General features: G+C 44.0%; 1 protein-coding gene across 1 annotated transcript in view; it reads left to right on the top strand.

The window, feature by feature from the left end:
* Nucleotides 1-18,240, top strand: part of ITGB5 (integrin subunit beta 5) — a 123,903-nt gene that overhangs the window by 28,173 nt on the left and 77,490 nt on the right. Inside the window, exons 4-5 of the mRNA XM_016941813.4 lie at nt 10,285-10,534; nt 17,275-17,443. Of these exons, the coding sequence (XP_016797302.2) occupies nt 10,285-10,534; nt 17,275-17,443 (419 nt within the window). The remainder of the gene's footprint in view (nt 1-10,284; nt 10,535-17,274; nt 17,444-18,240) is intronic.

Here is an 18,240-nt window from a genome sequence, read left to right as displayed (position 1 = left end):
AACCGGCATTCTACTTTATTTTTTATTTTTCATTTATTTTTATTTTTAAATTTTGTTTAAATCAAGGAGCAACTGATGGCAGAAATTACAGTCATTCAGGGTGTAGTGGCTGCCTACTCTACTTTCCGACTCTGAACTTGACTAGTCCAGGTACCTACCATAAGTGGAATCATCCAATATTTGTCCTTGGAAGTTTGACTTGTTTCACTAAGTGTAATGTTTTCAAGTTTCACACATATTTTGGCATGTGTCAGCACTTCATTCCTTTTTTGGCTGAGTAATATTTCATTGTATGGGTGTATCACATTTTGTTTATTCATTTGTCTGTCAATGAACATTTAGGTTGTCTTCAACTTTTGGCTCTTGTGAATAATGCTGTGGTTTATTCTAGGAGGATGCTGGTAGATTTACTCCTTAGTGAATGCAAGTTGCTCAGGAAACATGCCACTTTTAGGAAAAAGTGTTTTTTCCCGTCAGCAAATTCCATTTGAGTCTGTAGCATTCTGCAAGGACAAACTTTTAGAGTGGAGATATTTTGTTTTGTGACCATGGGGCCCTGCAAGCCTTAGAGTTGCTTAATATAAGGAAATGGTAATATAATTACTTATAATGTAATATAAAGAAACAGTTTTGCACACCTACTATGTGCTAAACACTTGACCTAACTTTAAGGTAGCTATCTTTTTTTTTTTTTTTGAGATGGGGTATCGCTCTGTCACCCAGGCTGGAGTGCAATGGCACAATCTTGGCTCATTGCAACCTTCACCTCCCGGGTTCAAGAGATTCTCCTGCCTCAGCCTCCCTAATAGCTGGATGTGTACCACCACGCCCAGCTAATTTTTTTTTTTTTTTTTGTATTTTTAGTAGAGATGGGGTTTCACCATGTTGGCCAGGCTGGCCTTGAACTCCTGACCTCAGGTGATCTACCTTCCTCGGCCTCCCAAAGTGCTGGGGTTACAGGCGTGAACCACCATGCCTGGCCAGGTAGCTCTCATTTTACACACAAGGAAACAACCTGCTCAAGGTCTCTCAGTAAGTGGTGAATCGATTCAGCCCCAGGTCTTGGTAACCACAAACCCATGGCTGTTTCTAGTTCACCACTTTTATCATTGAATATTCTGCATATTAGAAGCCTTGCAATGTCAAAGGGTTGGATGTGCATGTGGCTAAATTGGAAAGTATTACGCTGTTGGGAAGGGGCAGATTTTTTCACATTTTACTGATTTTTTGCTGTTTTCTTCTATCCCATGGTCTAGGAAACCATTGGCAGTAGCTATTTGTAGATGGTTTATTTAGACTCCAGGGAAGCTTGTAGCAGTGGAAAGATCATGGATCTGGCTGGCTCTCTTGGGTTCTAGCTCTGGCTCTGTCCCTAGCTCGGAGGCCCTGGGCAAGTTACTCCATCTCTCAGCATCTTAGGGTCTTTGTCACCTTTGTTCCTCATGGGCATGTTCAGAGGCTTAAATGGACTTTTTGTATCAGTGAACTTTTCAAAGTTAAAATGTTTATTATTTTCCAAGAGCAGTGGCCGAGGGTACCAGATGGAGGTTTGACCAGGGATGCTCAGTGCCTTGGAAATGGATTAACACAGTGCTGCATGTGGTAAGCACTCAGTAAAGCTCGTTGTTGTTGCTGTGGTTATCATTGTATGGTCTGCACCAAGAGTTTTTAAAGAAAGCTCCAAGTCATCATATAGTTGAGAAATGTTTTATTTTGTCTATTTTAATTGTCTTGAAAATAAGAAACAAAAGAAGAGTGTAAGTTGGCCCTGCTGGATAGAGAAGCTTAAACTATTGGGTTGCCTGCCCAGGAATCAGTGTTGAGATTAATTGAAGTTAGGATTTTTGCAAACCTTCTCACTGTAAGCAACACTCAGCCTTTTTGTTTAGTGAGATACTGAATTGAGATAGAAAAGGAAGGGAACTCTTACAGAGCTGTGTGAGTGGGTAGAAAAAAGTCAGCTGAGCACTTATGTGGGCAGATGGTTGGTAATGTCCTCTGGGGAAAGAGAAATCTCTTATGTGAAGACAGGCTCAGGGTCCAGGGTTTGGACCGAAAGGGATATAGGAGTTGTTATAGACCCTTAATATGTTGGAACATTGTGTTGTAGAAGAATAGTGTATTTTCTTTTTTATCATAGTAACAGTATAGCAATAACACATGAAATTCTAGAAAAATAATCCACTTTAACATAATATTATTTTTCATTTTTACTATGTCCTCTGTATTATTCACCTCTTTGTATTTTTCATATACTTATCATAATGTATGTATAATCCTGCTATTTTCATTCAATAATCTTTGAAAATTAGGAAAAAAATTTACACCTCCAAAAGAGTTTGTAGTTTCAGAGCCATTGTGGAGGAAGGTTTTAATTTACATTTTCTGAACTCCTCATCTAGAATAGCTCTCAAAGCCTGTGGTGTTCTCTCCAAGAAGTATCCTTTATGGTGGCAAGTCTTTCTTCTTCAGGATAGACTTAACTTAGACAAGAGTTGCATCACACAAATCCAAAGATGTCCACACTTTAATAATTCCAGTTTTTAAAATGAGAATTAAGGTGTGAGTGTGAGCAGAGATGGTTGTCTGGTTTGACTATCAACTGGCTTTTACAGCAGTCCCTGTAGAAGAGTTAGAGAGTTAGAGAAGGCCGGGTGTGGTGGCTTATGCCTGTAATCTCAGTGGTTTGGGAGGCCAAGGAGAGAGGATCGATTGAGGTCAGAAATCTGAGACCAGCCTGGGCAACATAGTGAGACCCCGTTGCTATGGGGGAGACTGAGGTGGAAGGATCCCTTGAACCCAGGAGTTTGAGGCTCCAGCCTAGATGAAGATGAGACTCTAAAAAACAAAAACAACAACAACAACAAGAACCCAAAATAAAAAATAAGTGATTTGAGTAACGGCAGGTTTGTATACAATCCGTATTTATGCATAAAACTCAATATATGCTCAGTTAAGGAAAAAAATCATTCTTATTTGGTATAGTTACATCTCCTGCTAAGCATTATGATATGATTTCTGGTATTAGAAATAAAATGGAAACCGTGACCCTGTGTTGATACAAAACCACAGTGTGGATGCTGTGTGTAGCTCTGTCTTGCGGAAGGTGTCGTGGTGGAGAGCCCAGTGCTGGGGGTGTCAAGCAGTTGGAGGAGCTGACTGCCTCCTGAAAACACACCCAGACTATGAAGAGGGTTCAGTCTGAAGAGATGAAGACTAGGAAGAGATCTGATGAAAATACGAGTTCCTAAGACCTACAAGCATTGTGAATATGTTTCCCAAATGTAGAAACACTTGAAACCAATGATGCCTTTTAAAATTTTGAAAATATAATTTTAACATTTACAAAGAAAAGTACAGGCAAACCTGAAGAATTTGTGGGGAGAGAAAAATGGTATATGGCAGTTAGCAAAATTTTCAGTCATGCAAAATGCATATTTGCCTCAGGGTATCTCCCCCCTGACTCTAGGGAGGGCTTTCAGGTATATAGGGGTTGGTTTTTCATATATCTATCTATATATATAGAGAGAGAGACAGAGTCTCGCTCTGTCGCCCAGGCTGGAGTGCAGTGACGTGATTTCAGCTAACTGCAGCATCCAGGTTCAAGCGATTCTTATGCCTTAGCCTTCTGAGTAGCTAGGACTGCAGGCGCACACCACCACACCTGGCTAATTTTTGTATTTTTAGTAGAGACGGGGTTTCACCATGTTGGCCAAGCTGGTCTCGAACTCCTGGGCTCAAGTCATCTGCCCACCTCGGCCTCCCAAAGTACTGGGATTACAGGCGTGAGCCACTGCGCTGGGCCTCCATTGTATATTTTTAGAAATGCTTTTGTGTCTTCTTCCTTGCCCTACCCCCCATGCCTCATAATAGTTATTCGTTGAGTGAAATATAAGACTTTGCCAGACTTATCGCAGACTAATCAAGGACAAGCCTCAGCATAATATGAAAGACACTTCATGAAGGCAAAGTAATTGTTCCAAGGTAAGTCTCAGGAAGGAAATAAAAATTAAAAAGAATTTCTGTCTACTTTAAGCAGGACATTTTTTATTTTTTTAAATTGAGATATAATTCACAGACCATAAAATTCACTATCTTAAGGTGTACAATTCAGTGGTTCTTAGTATATTTGCAAGGTTGTACAGTCAACACCACTGTCTGATTCCAGAACATTTTCCAAAAAGAAGTCCCATACCCGTGAACAGTTACTGCTTATCCTACCGTCTCCCACCCTCCCCTTTCAGCCGCTGGTATCCACCCGTCTACTTTCTCTCTATATAGTTTTGCATATTCTGGACATTTCCTATACATCATAAAATGTGTGGGTCTTTTAGCTGGTTTCTTTCACTTAGCAACATGTTTCAAGTTTCATCCATGTGGTAGCATGTACTTCATTCCTTTTTATGGCCAAATAATATTCCATTGTGGATGTATAGATATACTATATTTTAGTTTATGGACATTTGGGCTGTTTCTACTTTGGGACAATTCTTTTTTCTTTTAATAACTCCACAGTTAACACCCTATACTTTGGGGCAATTATGACTAATGCTGCTATGAACGTTCATGTACACACTATTGTGGGGACATATGTTTTCAATAATCTTGGGTCTATAGCTAGGAGTGGAATTGCTGGGTCATATGGTAATTCTATGTTTAACTTTTTGAAGGACTGCCAAGCTTTAAGCAGGATTTTGTGTAAATATAGGATCATGTTTTCCATTTTATTTCAGTACTGGAAACTACATGTCAGGATAAGAACCTTAGAAAAAATCATTAACAAAGAGCATAAAATCCTTAAGAAAGGACATAAACTTGAAAGTAAAGCTTATTGAGAACAGTCAAAAGCTAAAGGTGGTTTTGAAACACTGAGCAATTAAGAATAGTTTATTAAAGTCATTATTGGCCTCAGTCCTTTAACCTCTTAAAAAATGACCCTTAATTGGTAGCTTTCTTACATTTTGAAATAATTTTAGACTCACAAGAAGTTGCAAAAGTAACACAGAGATGTTCTATGTACCCTTCTCCGCTGCCCTCAATGATAGCATCTTAATATAACAAAAGTACGTTCTCAAAACCAGGAAACCAACATGGTTACAATACTATTAACTAAACTACAGGTAATTGGTTGCTTTGGGGTTTCCTGCCAGCCCCTATTTTTTTCCTCCCTTCTCCTTCCAGGTTCTACTTGGAAGAACCAGTTTTTAGGTATTGCTTCTGCAATAAAGTTGCCACCCTGGGTGACAGTGTACATAGCTTAAATAGACGAAGAAAGTCTTTTGATGATGGCTGGATAAGGGGTTATTTTAAAGGAAACCAGAAGTATCGAGCCCTGGGCTTGGAGGCAGACACTGTGGAGGACAACTGTGTCTTCAGGTGACTTGTTCCTTGGTTCCATAAGTCAACAGTCACAATTCTGAGGTGGAGAGGGGGTGCAGTACAGCCTGGCATCCTTGTTCTAAACCAGTGAGGCAATAATTTGGTTCTAGATCTGGATTTAATCCTGGGATACTAAGTGCCTTCTGCTGTAGTGACTGGAAGAGCTGTCTGCTCATTTATAATGTGTGCGCCAGGGCCTTAATTTTCTGTTCAGTTGTAGTCCTGTTATAATAGAGTTGATTTTTATGTTTCCCTTCTTTCTTTCAGTTTCCAGCACAGAATAGTACTTCTAGGGAATCAAAAACCATTTGCATTTATTTTGGGATGGCAAAGGTCTTTATTTGCTGAGGTACTACTTTGTCTTAACACTTTGAACAAAATCAGTCTTAAGAGTTTTTGACTCAAAGGCAGGAAACCTGAGGGAAAAGAAGAAAGAAGAAAAAATAAATAAAAATTAAAAAAAGTTTTTGAGGCTGGGCATGTGGCTCACACCTATAATCCCAGCACTTTGGGAGGCTGAAGGGGAGGATCACTTGAGCTCAGGAGTTTGAGGCCAGCCTGGGCAACATGGCAGGACTTTGTCTCTACTAATAATTTTAAAATTAGCCAGGCATGATGGCACATGCTTATAGTCCCAGCTACTTGGGAGGCTGAGGTGGGAGGATTGCTTGAGCCTGGGAGGTTGAGGCTGCAGTGAGCTGTGGTTGTGCCACTGTACTCTAGCCTGGGTGACAGAACAAGACCGTGTCTCAAAAAAAAAAAAAAAAGTTTTTGCTGGAATTCTCAACTCATTCTCTAGAAATGTTTGTCATTTGATATATATTCCCTAAGGAAAATGCCAACTTTTCACTTTTTATTAAAGGGAAGGCAGAGAGAAAAAAGCTTTAAAAATACATTTCAGATAGAATGCTAGTTGATACCCGATTACACTGGAAGAACCTGTGCTTACAAACTGAGTAGTGCAGAAATTCTGTGCAAAATGCAGTTGGAGCTGGGTACTCTGGAACCAGGAACAAGCAGAAGGACATGAGGGGGGCTGCCTGGGGTAGCATTTCACAGGTGCCAGGTGATCAGCTTCTGTTTTGAGTTTGCCATTTCTCTGGTCCTGCCCCTGGTCCTGAGGCTGGCAGGAATTACGTGGAACAGCCCCAGAGAGAAGGGATATAGCTACAGGGATACATGAGCCTGTAGAGACCCTAAGTGGAGAGGGAAGGAGCAGAGAAGGATGAATCCTGACACATGGGCCGGGATGGTGTCACCAGAGACGGGCACAGACCAAGACAGGCAAATTAAAGGCGAGAAGCGCTTCCCACTCTGCCGGGCAGCGGGAGGTGGCGATTGGCCTAAAGTCTCGGGTGTTTTTAAAGGAAAGCAGCGTGGCCGGGAAGGAGTTGGAAGGGAGGAGAGTGCTTAAGCGTGCATGGTTCTGGAAGTGTACCCAAAGTTGGAAAACATACCCAAGACCTTCTCTCAGCAGAAAGTGCACTTCACATGCATTAATGGCTTCACCTTCAGGCTGCTAACGTTAGAGGCCTCCCTTTTTGGGGAGTTGTTGGTACACTGGAAGCTTAATGCCCACACCATGGATCTGACCAGGAATGTCAGTCCCTCCAGGATCTGCTGACAGAACATTCTGTCATTGCCACGGCCTATTCAGGAGTCTGTGGCATTTAAAATCAAGTATATTAGAGGCAGCAATAAACCCTCATTCTGAACATCAGTGGTGTTACCATCTTTCTTACATCCCTCTCTTTCTGGAAAAATGGCACACTATTTCTTTTTAACAACTGCAGCCTTCCTTTGGGAAGGGATGTGTGCGTGTGTGTGTGTGTGTGTGTGTGTGTGTGTGTTTTCTTACTGATCAATTTCTCTTAGAATGTAATGCCAAGAAGTTTCTTGCTTCAGAATAGATAGCCTCTTAGGATACAAAGGGACCTATATATCATGCCTTCTTTCCCTCAGCCCTCATGTCTGGAAAATTTAGGGTTAAATTTGTATGCCCAAGGCTGTAGCTGTTGAAATTCAAGTTGCTGGCAGGATTTTCTGTCTCTCTTTTTATCCTCACAGGAAATTGCTTCAGTAATTGACTTTTGGGAAAACCAAGGCCAAAGTTTTCTTTGTGTAGGAACATTTGTGTGGTGTTTATCTCTTTTAATCCCTACAATAGTTAATATCCTCCCCACTTGACTGATGCAGAAACCGAGCAGTGAGTTGAAGAGAGCCTGAGTTCTCCCTAGTCCTTGGTGACAGGGTCTGGATTCAAACCCAGCTTTCCTGCTTCCAAGCCTCTATCCCATAGATGCCTCTCAGCCTCCCGGAATCCAAGCCAATTATTTGTTTCCTGGTTTTAAAGTGCCCATCTGTTAATTTCTTATAATTCGTAAAAAAGTAGAAGTAGATTTTGGATAAAATAAGTTGTAGGTGGGAACTTGGGGGGACAGGTGGCAGAAAATGCAGAAGACCTGTGAAAAGATCATGGCATCAGGCAGAGGAAATAGGATTGCAGGCTCTGTCCATTTGGGGTCTGTTGTCTGCCCATGCAAGGGCCAAGGAGGGAGCTCCCTTCCCCCAACTCCCCCCTCTTCCCTGCCCCTCCCTCACTGTGATGTGGCACCCAAGGAGCCCTCTGGCGGGACAAGCTGTGTCTGTCTGACCAAAGGCAGACACTGCAGCAGCCTGGAATTCATTCTGGAAGAAAACCTTGAACATTCCTCTGTTTGAGTCAGACTCTGATGGTTTTTTTTTGTTTGTTTTTTTAAATTATTATTATTATACTTTAAGTTTTAGGGTACATGGGCACAATGTGTGGGTTAGTTACATATGTATACATGTGCCATGCTGGTGCGCTGCACCCACTAACTCGTCATCTAGCATTAGGTATATCTCCCAATGCTATCCCTCCCCCCTCCCCCCACCCCATGGTTTTAAAAAATAGGCTTATACCAATAGGCAACTCAAACTCCATCAATCCTGAGGCGCCTAGAACAGTACACGCAAAGACAAGTCAGGGGAAGCAGGCTCAGAGCTGCCACTCTGACTGCAAGCAGTAATGATCATAATCATACTTCATCCGTGCAAGCCTGTACTGCTCATAAAACACTGCTCTCCCTCATGAGCGCATCATAGGCTTAATTGATGCTGTGAGCATTGTTACTTCCATTTTATATTTCAAGAAACCGTGGCCCAGGTTGCACTCCTATTCAAGGGACAGAGCTGGAACTTGAACTAAAATCTTTTGATCATTGGATTCTTCGTGATCTAGTTAGTGAAATATGCCTTGTTGTCACGGTGGGAGGAGGAGAGGAAGCATAGAGGATTGAGTTCCCTGCAAGTTAAAGAAGTCTTCAGCTTGCTAGTTGTCAGCTTGAGATGAAAGACTGGTTGCTCTGAGATGTGGCTGCCGGCAAGTCAGGTGTAGACCCGCTGGGCAGGAGTGAGGCCACCTTTGTTGATGTGCCTCTACACACACAAAGAATCTATCCAAATTTCAAGTATGTATAGACAGTTCTACTGCAGGATAAATAGGGCATCTCTTGGCACTCCTGAAAGGTTAATAAGCCCAAGGCAGATAGAATGATCTGGTATGAGTTGAGCCTTAAAGTTGGTTCTAAGTGATTTGTTTTTAGAAATTATGAAATGATTTCAAGATCATTATTGTGGCCTGGGTCTTCCAGTTATTGCCCTGACTTGAGCCTCTCTTTGAACTCTATAGGGTGAGACAGCAAAGGCCACACCTGCCAGACACTAGCTTTTCTCTTTGTTCTTTTCCTCTGAATTAATTCCCCTTTTCTCTGCCTGTTGGCTATCTTATTGTAGCTGGTAGACAAATCTAGTGCTGTCTTTTCTCTTTCTTCTTGTTTTCTTTTTTCGATAGAGCTAAAATTTGGAATCTGTCTTCCTGTATTTATATATGTAGTTTCTGATGATAATGAGTTGTGCCTGTGATGTCCCAAAACATCAAATATGCCCCCCAAAGTAAATACTAGTCTGGTAAATGGCGAGAGAAATAGAAACAAACACAGGTGATGTGGCATAAGCATGCATATTTTTGCCCATTGGGGTATTTTAAACAACGATCTTTGTTTCTCTGCCCTCCCTTGCCTTGCACATCTCTCTCCCCAACTTGGTTCTTCCCCACTCAGGCCCACACCCCTCTTTTGTTCATTTCTTCCCTGCTTTTTGTTTCAAACGCACATTCCCATCGTGACTGGGTCTTTCTGTGGAGTTGGTATGTGGTTGGTGGGCTACTCTCCACCCAGTTTGTGTTCATGAAATTGTCTGGTTCACTGTCCACTGATTACCCAAGGGTCTTTGTTGCTGAGAAGACAGAACACTACCAAGGAGCCTGGTTGTTAAGGAGTTTCCTTAGAAATGCTAAGCCCAGGCCAGGCGTGGTGGCTCACACCTGTAATCCCAGCACTTTGGGAGGCTGAGGTAGGTGGATCACTTGAGGCCAGGAGTTGGATACCAGCCTGGTCAACATAGTGAAACCCCGTCTCTACTAAAAATGCAAAAATTAGCCAGGCATGGTGGTGGGCACCTGTAATCCCAGCTACTCAGGAAGCTGAGGCATGAGAATCGCTTGAACCTGGTAGGCAGAGGTTGCAGTGAGCCAAGATCGCACCACTGCACTCCAGCCTGGGCGACAGAGCAACACTCTGTCTCAAAAAAATAAAATAAAATAAAAAAAGAAGTGCTAAGCCAAATGTTTAGGAAGGAGAACCCAGGCCTCCATTCTCAGCACCGTATTCCCTTCAGGCACTTTACTTCCAAGAAAAATCTTCTGTGAGGCACACAATCACTAAAGAAAAGTAAGAGGCGAACTAACTTTGAAAGCAAATCCCATCCCTCAGCCCTCAGCAGGTTGCACAACCTCTAACACACGTGGCCTCTCTGTTGGTGCAGGTGACAAGACCACCTTCCAGCTACAGGTTCGCCAGGTGGAGGACTATCCTGTGGACCTGTACTACCTGATGGACCTCTCCCTGTCCATGAAGGATGACTTGGACAATATCCGGAGCCTGGGCACCAAACTCGCGGAGGAGATGAGGAAGCTCACCAGCAACTTCCGGTTGGGATTTGGGTCTTTTGTTGATAAGGACATCTCTCCTTTCTCCTACACGGCACCGAGGTACCAGACCAATCCGTGCATTGGGTAAGTGACCAGTTGCCCTTCTGTTGGGTACTTAAGGGTGGGAGAATGGAGAAGCAGGAAAATTTAGCTCAAAGAAAGAATTAAGGAAGGCATGGTTAGGAGGGGTGGCCAGGCTTAGGCGTTTAATTTGATTAATGATAAGCATACATTCTCTCCTTTCCTGACATGTGAAGAGTGAACTGTCACAAGGTTGTAAAGATAAAATGATCACAACCCCTTGATTTTCCTGCCTGCCATGCACAGCACCATTTGCTCACATTAATAGAATTCAGAAAATGTCCTCAGGGAGTGATGGATCCAGATTATCAGGGAGGCAGCAGGCAGGGCAACTTAAACTTTCCCCTTGCTTGTAGTAACTGAGGTGCTTTGGGAGAAATGAATTCAAAATTTGTCCCTGTTGTTTTTCTATAAATAACTATAACTTATTTTCACATAATTAGATTAAAATCCTATTTTAAATGTAAGAATTTTTTTTCAACATAAACACCTGAACTAGAAAAGATTTGACATATTATTAGAAAACAGGTGTCTCTAACTGCTGCCACAGAGTCTATAATAACAAAGTGTATAATGGCTCAAACTTGCTGGAAGTTTATTTCCTGTTCCTCAAGTCCAACTGGGTCTCTTCATCCATGGAACTTCTCCTGCAAGCAGTGACTCAGGGACTCAGGTGCTTTCCATCTTCCAGGCTTTACCATCTTCCACACATGGCTCCTAAGGTCATGCTGCCTAGAGGGTCATGCATAGGAGGATAGGCCTTTGCCATGCCCGCTCCCACATGCTATTAGACGGAATAGGACTGAGCCAGGAGGCTGGGAACTAGTGTAGCTGTAGGCCCAGGAATCAGAAGAAATAGGATTAGTGAGCAGGTCTCTGCCATGGGACGTTTGTATGCATGCTGGGGTGGGTGGTTGTATGAGGGGACTGCATTCTTCAGCCCATGCAACACAACCTCTACTAGGTTGGTTTCTTTTCTTTTTAGTCTTTCAGGAGTTTCTTTAAATGTCAAGATTATGCAAGTGACTGCAGTGAGTGGTAACTTCCAACTCTTGCTTTCCTCATCTCCACATTTAACTTTAGTGAGGGTTTGTGTTGTAAGGTCCAAAACTAGTCATGAGATAGGAAATAACTAAGACTTAAGTTTTTACTAAGTGTCAAGCCCCATACTAAATATTTTCTGTGGATTATCTCATTTAAATCTCATAACAATCTGTTGAGGTCTCTAAGGTAAGTATAAGCCAGATTTTAGAGATGCAGAAACTGAGGCCTAGAGAGAATAACTTACCCAATATTATACAAACAGCAAGGGGTAGAGCTGGAATATGAATACAGACAAACTACTTTTAGAGTCTGCATTTGCATTTTTTTTTGAGACGGAGTCTTGCTCTGTTGCCCAGGCTGGAGTGCAGTGGTGCAATCTCGGCTCCCTGCAACCTCCGCCTCCCGGGTTCAAGCCGATTCTCCTGCCCCAGTCTCCTGAGTAGCTGGGATTATAGGTGCCTGCCACCACACCTGGCTGATTTTTGTATTTTTAGTAGAGATGGGGTTTCACCATGTTGGCCAGGCTGGTCTTGAACTCCTGACCTCAAGCGACCCACCCACCTCAGCCTCCCAAAGTGCTGGGATTACAGGCATGAGCCACTGCATCCGGCCTGCGTTTGCGTTTAATATAATGCCTTCTTCCCCATTCAAATCACACTACAACACAGATACTTTACCTTAGGCTGAGTAATAATACCTGTCCCTAAACCACCCTACCCCCATGTCCTAGGGGCTTACCTGAGGATCATGGTAGGTTATGCTGCAGTAACGTAGAGTCTCCAAATCTCAGTGGCTCAACACAATGAACGTTTTTTTTGTTGTTGGTTTTTTTTTTTTGCTTGTGCGACATCTGATGAGGGCTGAGCTGCTTTCCTTGGCAGCTCTCCATGCAGTAACTCAGGGATCCAGCTCCTTCCGTCTTGTGATGCCATTCTCAATTCTTGGTCTTCCAGCTGCCACCAAGGGGAGAGAGCTGTTCTTAAATCCCTGAGCCCTCCCCTCTCCACAAGTCCTCTTTGGTAGCCTTCAGAGCTCCTAGCTCCAAGTTGGGCTGGGTGATAGGAGCAAGTTAGTGTGCTGGTGGCATGGGCTCTTCTGAATCCCTCCGGATCCTTCTGTATACTCTCCCAGAAGCTGACTTAGATCTTTTCAGGTATTGGGAACTGACACTGGTGGAAAAACAGACAAGAAAAAGTTTTAAATACAAATGAACTCTAAATTCTTTAACCACGAAGAGGCACTAGGCATCATCATTTGCTGGGTTTAGCTTCCTCCTGGTGACAGGTGGCCACAGGGACTATTACTACTTTGATTCTGTCTCCAAGGCCCTTTTCAGCTAAGTCCGGGTGCCAAATGTTTTTGTTGAAATTTTGCTGCTTACCAGGAGCAACAGCATCTTAACCGCAAGCCTTAAGCCTTTTTTCAATTCATCTGGAATAGTGATTTTATTTGCTTCTTTTCACCTCTGTCCTAATTGGGCCCTGTCTCCAGACAGATAGGGTGTGTCCCCACTTTCATTCTTCCAAGGCCCTTCCACTGACCGAGACACTAGATTGGAAGCTGGCAGAGAATCAAGGGCTGGCTCTAGGCGCTCAGCATTTAAATATTCAAAGTTATGACACATCATTACTTATTCAGAGCTCACTCTCTAAGTCCTCTAAGGCAGAGCCTGTTGCAGACACTAAAACTCCTGACAGTGAGTACAAGGCACACTGAAAAGCTACTTGTAAGGCAGGAAGTCCAGTGAAGAATGAGAATGTGGAAGGAAACCTCGGGCCTGAGTTATGTGAAGCTCTCTTCCCTGAGCTGGGGAGGCACACGCAGCGTGGGGGCACACTGTGGCTTGGTGAGCAGGCCGAGCTTTGTCTCCCCACGTCCAGGCAGCACGGCATCCTGTGTCTCCTGGGTTCAAGTGATTCTCCTGCCTCAGCCTCCTGAGTAGCTGGTATTACAGGCACGTGCCACCACACCCAGCTAATTTTTGTATTTTTTAGTAGAGATGGGGTTTCACCATGTTGGCCAGGCTGGTCTTGAGCTCCTGACCTCAGGTGATCCACCCACCTCAGCTTCCCAAAGTGCTGAGATTACAAGGGTGGGCCACCATGCCCAGCCTAAAGTATTTTAAATTATTCTGTTTCTGTTTCTTGAATTGTGGATCCTTCAGGTGGATCCACAGCCAGTCAGTGTATTGGACCTGCTGACATGCCTTCATGAATTGTTTTTCATGCGATTTATAAGCTTTTCATTAGCTCTTCCTTGGAGGTTGTGGGGGCATCCCTGCAGAGCAGTTTTATGTTTGCCATTGTCGAGAATCTCCAGGTTCACCGTGGGACTAGTTTTTCTGTTAATTTTTCAATTGGAGATGTCTTCACCATAAAAGCAGTGTATTCCAATTGCTCAGGCCTGGAGTTACAGTTTTTATGGGTAATTCATCTCATTCATGGTAGATGGTCAGCTTCCGTGCTGCTTTCCTAGACCAGTAGCTGGAGTTTTTCTGTTTCTGGTTTTAGTGGCACAGCAGCTCATTGTGCTGTTCGGCTTTATGCAGACAGCCCTATTCCAGTGTTCAGCCCTCTGCAGGACTGAGGCTCAGCATCTATTCCTGGTAGACCCTGCTCCAAGCCTGTAGGGCCTCAGTCAAGGCCTGACCCATTGCGGGGGTCCTTGGCATGAGTGCCTGCCCATTTCCTACCTTTTTTTTTGAGACCGAGTCTTGCTCTGTTACTCAGGCTGGAGTGCAGTGGCGGGATCTCAGCTCACTGCAACCTCCACCTCCTGGGTTCAAGTGATTATCCTGACTCAGCCTCCTGAGTAGCTGGGATTACAGGTGCCCACCATCATGCCCAGCTAATTTTTGTATTTTTAGTAGAGATGGCGTTTCACCACGTTGGCCAGGCTGGTCTTGAACTCCTGACCTCAGGTGATCTGCCTGCCTCAGCCTCCTAAAGTGCTGAGATTACAGGCGTGAGCCACTGCACCCAGCCCCCACCTATTCTTTTAAGTCCATTCATTTGTTTTTTGGTGTTTTCTTTTTTTTTTTTTTTGCCAAAACCAAATACTTCTGAAAGGTCCATTCATTTATTGAATGGTTTCCTCTTCGTTTCTGGGATTTACTTTCTAAGCTTCCAGCCTAGGCTATATATTAAAAAATTTTAAATTACATTTTATCCAGCAGTTGTATATGTTTAGAGTTAGAAGAAGCAGATAAGATGTTTTCATTCCTGTTCCATGACATGGAGAGCCTTTCCATGTCAGCTTGATCCATGATATTCTCCTGAGGCATTAGATTGTTTTCTGGATTTGCCTAGGTCTGGTGTCTTCAAATTGGATTCACTTTTTATACATACAGACACTCCCTTGGCTCTTTAACCATATATATTTTATTTTTTATCTCCCTTGTTAATAATCCTTAATTTAGTAACTCTGTATGCATGGCGCTTATTTGGGGTCTCACAGCACAGACACATGAGAGGGGTAGGATAGTCTCCTGGCATGACCCCAGAACGTCCGGATCTTCAGGCCATTCAGACAGCTGCTCTGGGGTTAAGTCAGATAACTCGTTACAGGTGACATCCTATTCCGGTGTCAATGGAGACACTCCTAGCGTCTGTGTGACAAAGCTCTTTTCCTAAGTGACTCTGACTTGGTTATAGTAAATTCTCTGCAATGAAGGCTTCTCTCTGGCAAACACATCTTCTAATTCCTAACTACTTAACAGTCATTCTTTGCAGTAAAAATGTATCTGCTCATTGCTGTTTGCGGGAGTGAAAGGGAGGAGGTAAAACATGCTGAGCTGTAGCTGAGTTTCTCACAGCTTTCCTGGTTAAACAGCAATCATTATTCAGTTTCTTTTCTCCCTGTCCGCAACCAACCGGACCAAGTGTAAAAAAACCACACACCTGAAGTCCTAAATCATGGGCCAGAGCCACATAGGCCAGGGCAGGATCTTGGAGGAAGAGAGAGGGGGAGAGTTTGGATAGACTTACTTCCTTCTGGGCCTATGATCCACTTGCCAAATAGCTACAGATGGGACCTCAGTTCCTTCTTCCAGCTGGGAATGTAATTTCCATGATTGTTCTTTTCATGACAAAATGAGGAGGTAATGGAAAGTTTGGGTGGCCCGAGGCTGAGGTTAAAAGAGAGTTCCACCTCTCCAAGTACAAGGTGTTCATGAAGACTTCGGGAAAGGAGAAGGGAGAAACACAAAGGAAAGCCAGGCAGGGAGATCCCATCGCTGCCGCCGGCCCCGAGAGGGAGAGCGCGACTATCACAGGAGTGGGGCTGATTGATTCTGTGCAGGGTGGGCCTGTTGCTGGGGACTCTGTGCTGTGCTGTTGTGACTGTGTGGATGGAGAAGGGACTGTAGCCCTGAGAGGGAATGGAATAGCCCCTTAGAGAACCAAAGATTGCCCCTTTACAGAAGGGAACCTTCCCAGACCTACCCTGGTGAGTCTGCTTTTTGACAGCATTTAAGGCAGGGTCCTCCTAGCTGTTGCTAAGGCTGTTTTCTTTCCCATGTATGCAGCTTGAATTAGATTATAAAGCCTTTCCCTCAGGCCTGTTAGTGCTCGTTTTCCATCATTTATCCTGAAAGAGCGACTTCCTTAACATGGCTGGAGACCCTGCACAGTCTGGCCCAGCCTGCCTCCCAGGCTCCTCCTCGCCCATCCTCACCTGTTACTCTGCACCACAGCCCCCCGACCTCCCTCTGTCCTTGGGCTCTGTGCTCCCTCCTGCCACAGGACTCTTGCACATGCTCTTCTCTGGCTGGGACACTCTCCCCTCTTCCCTTTACTTTGTGAACCCATTGGTAAAACAATATAAGCTCTCTCTTCCAACTTTATTAGTTCTAGATCAAGCTGAAACTCTTAGAGCTGTAATGGAAAGTAACTCCCTTCAGGAATAGGGCCACTTGGAGTCTCCACAGGAGACTGAAAAGGAGATCACCCCATATTTCAGGAGAAAGGCTTGGTATTAACCTATTATTGATGTGTAATACTTCCTTCTTTCGTAATTTCCAGACATAACTTTCCATTTGAAGATGCTTAGTTTCTAAATAATTTTTATTGCATTTAGCAGAATTGATAGTTTGTTGGTACAATATTTAGAAACGAATGAAGAATCAGATAAGGTGTTTTCATTCCTGTTCCATTCAGCATTTGTCCATGTGCCTGCACATCCTGGTCACTGAGTGGGTTGACATGACGAGATTATGTGATCCTGTGATCCTTTGTTGCGTGGCAGCAACATTGATGTAGAAGCTGGTTGCATGGAGTAACTGCACTTACATTGCCCTCACTGGGCATCATCCATGTTCCTTAGCCCAGAGGACACTTCCTCTCCACTCTGCCTAGGCTGGCCCACACCCCGGGTCCCACATACCTTTCAATGCCTATGTCAAGTCTTCCTCCAACCACAGTAGCCTACTATTATCTCTGTTTCCTTTGAACCATTTGTCCATACCATTCATTTATAACTTGGCATATACTGCCTTGCCTGCAGTTTAGGGCTGATGTTTGGAGAACAGGGACTATGTTATTTATCTTTGCTCTCTCCGCTGTGCCTGTCCTAGGGGCATGTGGTAGGTGCTGGGTAAATAGTTATTGGTGCCTCTCAAGGCACTCAGTGAATGCTCAGAACACTTGGTTAAGATTTACAGACAATGATGGAAAAGTGACTCTTCTCTTCTTCCTCTCTAGTTACAAGTTGTTTCCAAATTGCGTCTCCTCCTTTGGGTTCCGCCATCTGCTGCCTCTCACAGACAGAGTGGACAGCTTCAATGAGGAAGTTCGGAAACAGAGGGTGTCCCGGAACCGAGATGCCCCTGAGGGGGGCTTTGATGCAGTACTCCAGGCAGCCGTCTGCAAGGTAACTTTCCTTTCTGGTCCTGTCCCTGCACGGGGAGGTCAAGGTAGAGAGCGTCAGTGGGTGTTGGTACTTCCTGCAGGAGTCTTTGAGTGCCCCAGCATGTGGCTCCTGACCACTCTGAAGTCAGAGGGTGAGCTCAGTGGAACCTCTGGGAAATCTACAGCAGTCAAATCAGCTGGAGCTCGGGAATGGATTGGGCTGGTCTGTGTCTCTGTGTCAGGGTGTGGTTGTGTGCAATGGAGTACTGTCTGCCAGAAGACAGCTGCCTGCATTTATACATTGGCTTTTTGGTTTATTTTCAGGGGAAAAAAGTAAAGGTCAAGTCATAGGCATAGAAGCTTGTAGAGCTTTCTGGACCAATTTTGGCAAACCTTAGAGATTGCTCTCTTGGGAAACCCAGTTGAAAAAGAATTGTGTGAGGCCGGGCGTGGTGGCTCACGCCTGTAATCCCAGCACTTTGGGAGGCCGAGGCAGGTGGATCACGAGGTCAGGAGTTCAAGGCCAGCCTGGCCAACATAGTGAAACCCTGTCTCTACTGAAAATACAAAAAAATTAGCTGGGCATGGTGACAGGTGCCTGTAATCCCAGCTACTCGGGAGGCTGAGGCAGGAGAATCGCTTGAACCAGGAGGCGGAGGTTGCAGTGAGTGGAGATTGTGCCACTGCACTCCAGCCTGGGCGACAGTGTGAGACTCTGTCTCAAATTTAAAAAAAAAAAAAAGAAAGAAAAAGAATTGTGTGGCATCTTTGGTTGCAATTCTAGTTGTTTTCCTCCTGCTTCTCTGTGATATATGAATC

This window comes from Pan troglodytes, chromosome 2 (assembly GCF_028858775.2).
Source record: "Pan troglodytes isolate AG18354 chromosome 2, NHGRI_mPanTro3-v2.0_pri, whole genome shotgun sequence".
NCBI lineage: Eukaryota > Metazoa > Chordata > Mammalia > Primates > Hominidae > Pan > Pan troglodytes.
The sequence above is the reverse complement of the archived record's forward strand: the minus strand, read 5'-3'. Positions and strand labels throughout refer to the sequence as shown.